The sequence below is a fragment of the Oncorhynchus clarkii genome, chromosome 2 (genome assembly GCF_045791955.1).
Source record: "Oncorhynchus clarkii lewisi isolate Uvic-CL-2024 chromosome 2, UVic_Ocla_1.0, whole genome shotgun sequence".
Taxonomy (NCBI): Eukaryota; Metazoa; Chordata; class Actinopteri; order Salmoniformes; family Salmonidae; genus Oncorhynchus; species Oncorhynchus clarkii.
Window position 1 is genome coordinate 21,691,348 of NC_092148.1, and position 4,467 is coordinate 21,695,814.

Genomic DNA, 4,467 nt, shown 5'->3' on the forward strand with positions numbered 1-4,467 from the left:
GGATATTCAATGCTTGCTTTTTAAAATGTTTACCCATCTACCAATGGGCGCTCTTCTTTGCGAGGCATAGGAAAACATCCCTGGTCTTTGTGGTTGAATCTGTATTTGAAATTCACTGCTCAACTGAGGGACCTTACAGATATAGTAATTGTATGTGTGGGGTAGAGAGATGAGGTAGTCATTCAAAATCATTGCACAGAGAGTGAGTCCATGCAACTTATGTGACTTGTTAAGCAAATTTTTACTCCTGAACTTATTTAGGCTTGCCATAACAAAGGGGTTGAATACTTATTGACTTAAGAAATTTCAGCTTGACATTTTCTATAAATTTGTAAAATGTCAAAAAACATAATTACACTTTGACATTATCAGGTATTGTGTGTTGGCTAATGACATAAAATCTCAACATAATCCATTTAGGCTGTAACACAACAAAATGTGAAAAAAGTCAAGGCACTGTAAATGTCCATATACTGAACAGACTGCTTCAAGCTTTTGCTGATAAATCCTGAGATGTGGAGGTCTCCAGAAGGCTGCATGATTTGTATCTGAAAGGAGAACACACTCTTAAACCACACATACAGGTACAGACACACACACAAACGTATACACCCATGCATGACGTGCTGCACGTCACACCCAAAACCACACACTTCACTGTCAGTGCATTATGTTACCGACGTACAGCGCCGGGTTGACAGTGTCATAGTGATGTTCAGAGTTGATGGGGGGGGGGGGGGGGGGGGGGGGGGGGGCTGTGAAGGGCAGGTGGGAAATTGTGACAGAAACACACACACACACACCACGCATGACCCAGGGCTATTTAATTCTTACCGATCCAATTTCTCATAGACATCATCCTCCACTCTGGGCTTCAGGTCCTGAGAAGAAGAGGAGAGAGAGAGAGAGAAGTGGTGGGAGGGAGAGAGGGAGAAGGGAGAAGGGCATAGTACAGCAAGACATAGGAGGGGAGGAGAAGAAGAGAAAGACAGAGGCATTGTAAAATGAGAGAGGAGAGAGGGGGAGAAGGGTTGGAAGGTAGAGAGTGACAAGAGGGAGGGAGAGGGGAGCACATTTATAGGCATCCTCCTGGGTGTGATGCGATTGATTTGTTAATATCACTTATGTAAGGCTGACAGTTAAGAACTGACAGGTTTTTCTAAACCACAGGACTGGGGACACACACACACACACACACACACATCTGTTGACAGAAGAGGGAGAAACACACACACACTGAGGACAGACTAGCAAGGGAGGCCACTACAACCTCACCTCCCCACACACACAGACTCAGGGGAACGCTTCTGTGTCTGTGATGCTGAGAACAGAACACAATAACTCACCATGTACACTGAACCCTGGGGGGAAGTCTATAGGGAGAGAGGAGAGAAAACAGTGTTCAATAACCACACAGACAGAGAGACAGTGTCACGTTCGTTATAATAATGGTCGGACCAAGGCACAGCGTATGTTGAGTTCCTCATATTTTAATGAAAGTGAAACTTTAAGCAAATACAAAATAAAGACTAACCGAACCGTGACGACAATGCCGTGCTAACCAGCAACTAAACATAAACAAGATCCCACAAACAACAAGTGGAAAAAAGGCTGCCTAAGTATAATCCCCAATCAGAGACAATGATAGACAGCTGCCTCTGATTGGGAGCCATACTCAGCCAACAAAGAAATAAAAAACATAGAATACACATAGAAATAATAAACTAGAACACCCCCCAGTCACACCCTGACCTCCTCCACCATAGAAAATAAAGGCTTTCGATGGTCAGGACGTGACAGACAGAGAGAGACAGAGAGAGAGAGACAGAGAGAGAGACAGAGAGAGAGACAGAGAGAGAAACAGAGAGAGAAACAGAGAGAGAGAGACAGAGAGAGAGCGAGATAGATAGAGAGAGAGAGAGAGAGAGAGAGAGAGAGAGAGAGAGAGAAAAAAGGAATAGAGAGAGGGGTATAGAAATATAGAGAACGGGAGAGGCAGGGAGTTATATGAGGGGTAAAGAAGAAGAAGCGGGAAAACAAAGGAAAACGAAGCGAGAAGAAGAGAGAGACAGAAATAGAGGGCCAGAGACAGGAAATGAAATGGTGGGGAGACAGAAGGAGGAGAGAGAGAGGGAGAAGAGAACAGAGATTCATCAGAGTATTGAGATACAGAAAAGGCATGAATCCATCACCTGTCTGACATCCTCAGGATTCTCATAGATATTTTCCACTTCCCCGGCGTAGTGGGAGAGAGACTGTTCAATACCTGTGGAGAAATAGACACACGCACACACACACACAAACACACAGTGAGAGGCAGACTTCCAGATTCATTGCATCAACCTTATAATATGTCATGCCCCAGATCACTCACTGGAGTTGACAAGTCCAGAGATGGAGAGAACACAAGAAGGTAGAGATGTCGAAAAAGAAAACGCCGGAAGACTCACCGCTGCCAGAAATGTCTTTCTGTCTCCATAGCAACACACCAGCAACCGCGGCAACCAGGGGCACCAGGAGCAATGAAGCAGAGAGGAAGGGAAGGAGCGAGGCACTGTTGCTCTCTGGGTGAGGAGGAGAGATAGAAGTAGTGCTCTCTGTGTTGTCTGAGAGAAGAGGACAGAAAGATGTGAGAAAGAGAAAAAGAGAATAAGTTAATGAGTGTTGTATGAATTGAACACTTGTACATGAATGATTAGTGAACAGTATGGTCTCATTCCCAGCAGGGGGCAGGCCTGATCCCTAGTTTAGCCCCAGAGAGGTCCTATCGAAATAGCGAGAGACAAGATGGGAGGGTGAGTCAATGTGAGTATGTTAGAATTCCTCCAAGATCACTGAAGCTAATTGCTATATGTCTAACTCCTTATCATGGCAAGACACTCAGTGTCACACTCCATACAGTACTCTGGATGAAACAGAACGATGAAAGAGAAGGTTGGGAGGGAAAACACGGAATTATTACATGACATAACCATGTGATTAGCTCATGGTATTCAAATTAGCCATTTGTAGACTGACAAAGCGCCACACGCGACATGATTACAGTAGTCTGGTGTGTTTGCATGGTGAGGTGAGGTGACATCATTCATGCAAACAGCCACAGGGAGACATGGGAGCTGTGTGGGAGGTGTCAGTTACCACAGTGACAACTACCTGCTCACAAGCATCTGGAATATAAGAGAGACTTTGATGTCACCAGTGCATATCTTCATTTATATATATATCTCTTAATTTGTATACCAGCGATGTGACCATTACTAACATGCTACTGTTAATTATATATTGGTAATTTATGATGATTCTATTGTGAGGTTGAAGTCTTTCTGGATAAAAACAACTAAATTTGATGGCACCCATGTTTTATTTGTACTACCTCATCAAGTTACAAATTCCAAAAAACATCCAGAAGTTTGTTTCATAGAAGTTTCCTCTACAGGCCTTCTTCACCTTGCCCTGCTGTCATGACTTAAACATGGTACTCCAAACGAATCAATCATGAAGTGCTGTGTGAGGTGTAAATGATTGGTGGGGGTGGTGTTGGTGTGTGTGTATGTGTGTGTTTGTGTGTGTTGTGGTCATTAATGGAATAGTGTGGTGGCAGGGAGTTGACCCCTGGGCCAGGTTGACCTGCTCTGTTCTCAGTGCCAGCTTCTTTAACACTGCATGAATTATGGTAATTGGGTGCAGCGAGGTGAGGGGTAAATACCATCACTCCTCAATGGCCTGGGTGCACCTTCCTTCCCTCCCTTCCTTCCTCTCTGCTCTCCTCTAATTTCCTTTCCCTACACACTTCCCCACATGACAAACTACTACAGTTTACTATAAAATACTATAGTCCTTACTATAGAATGCTGTAGTAAACTGTAATACACTGTAGAATACTATACTCCACACTGTAGTATCCCTCTATCGTGTACTTCTTACTATAGCATTTTGTAGTATACTGTATAATACTATACTACACACTGTTGTATCCCTTGAGTGTGTATTTCTTACATTATAATATTGTAGTATACTGTAGAATACTATACTACACACTGTAGTATCCCTCGACCGTGTCTTCTTACTATAGAATATTGTAGTATACTGTACTCCACACTGTAGTATCTTTTGATCATGTGTAGTACCTACTATAGAACTGTGTAGTATACTATAGAATACTATACTACACACTGTAGTATCCCTCAATCGTGTATTTCTTACACTATAATATTGTAGTATACTGTAGAATACTATACTACACGCTGTAGTGCTTACTATAGAATTTTGGAGTATACTATGAAATATTATACGACACACTGTAGTATCCACTCAATCATGTAGTGCTTAGTATAAAATTCTGAGGTAAACTGTAGTATACTGTCAAATAATATATTACACACTGTAGTATCCCTCGATCATGTGTAGTACTTACTATATAATACTGTGTAGAATCCTACAATTTTATCCACAAAAACACTACCGTTT

The 4,467-nt window shown here is 42.5% G+C and overlaps 1 protein-coding gene across 1 annotated transcript in view; it reads right to left on the reverse strand.

Moving 5' to 3' along the window:
- Positions 1 to 222: 222 nt before the first annotated feature.
- The window catches only part of LOC139380282 (uncharacterized), a 17,862-nt gene continuing 13,617 nt past the window's right edge, over positions 223 to 4,467 (reverse strand). The window contains exons 9-13 of the mRNA XM_071122850.1: positions 2,451 to 2,606; positions 2,193 to 2,266; positions 1,347 to 1,373; positions 835 to 881; positions 223 to 548 (exon numbers count right to left, since the gene is read on the reverse strand). Coding sequence (XP_070978951.1) covers positions 488 to 548; positions 835 to 881; positions 1,347 to 1,373; positions 2,193 to 2,266; positions 2,451 to 2,606 — 365 coding nt within the window. The 3' untranslated portion in view covers positions 223 to 487. The remainder of the gene's footprint in view (positions 549 to 834; positions 882 to 1,346; positions 1,374 to 2,192; positions 2,267 to 2,450; positions 2,607 to 4,467) is intronic.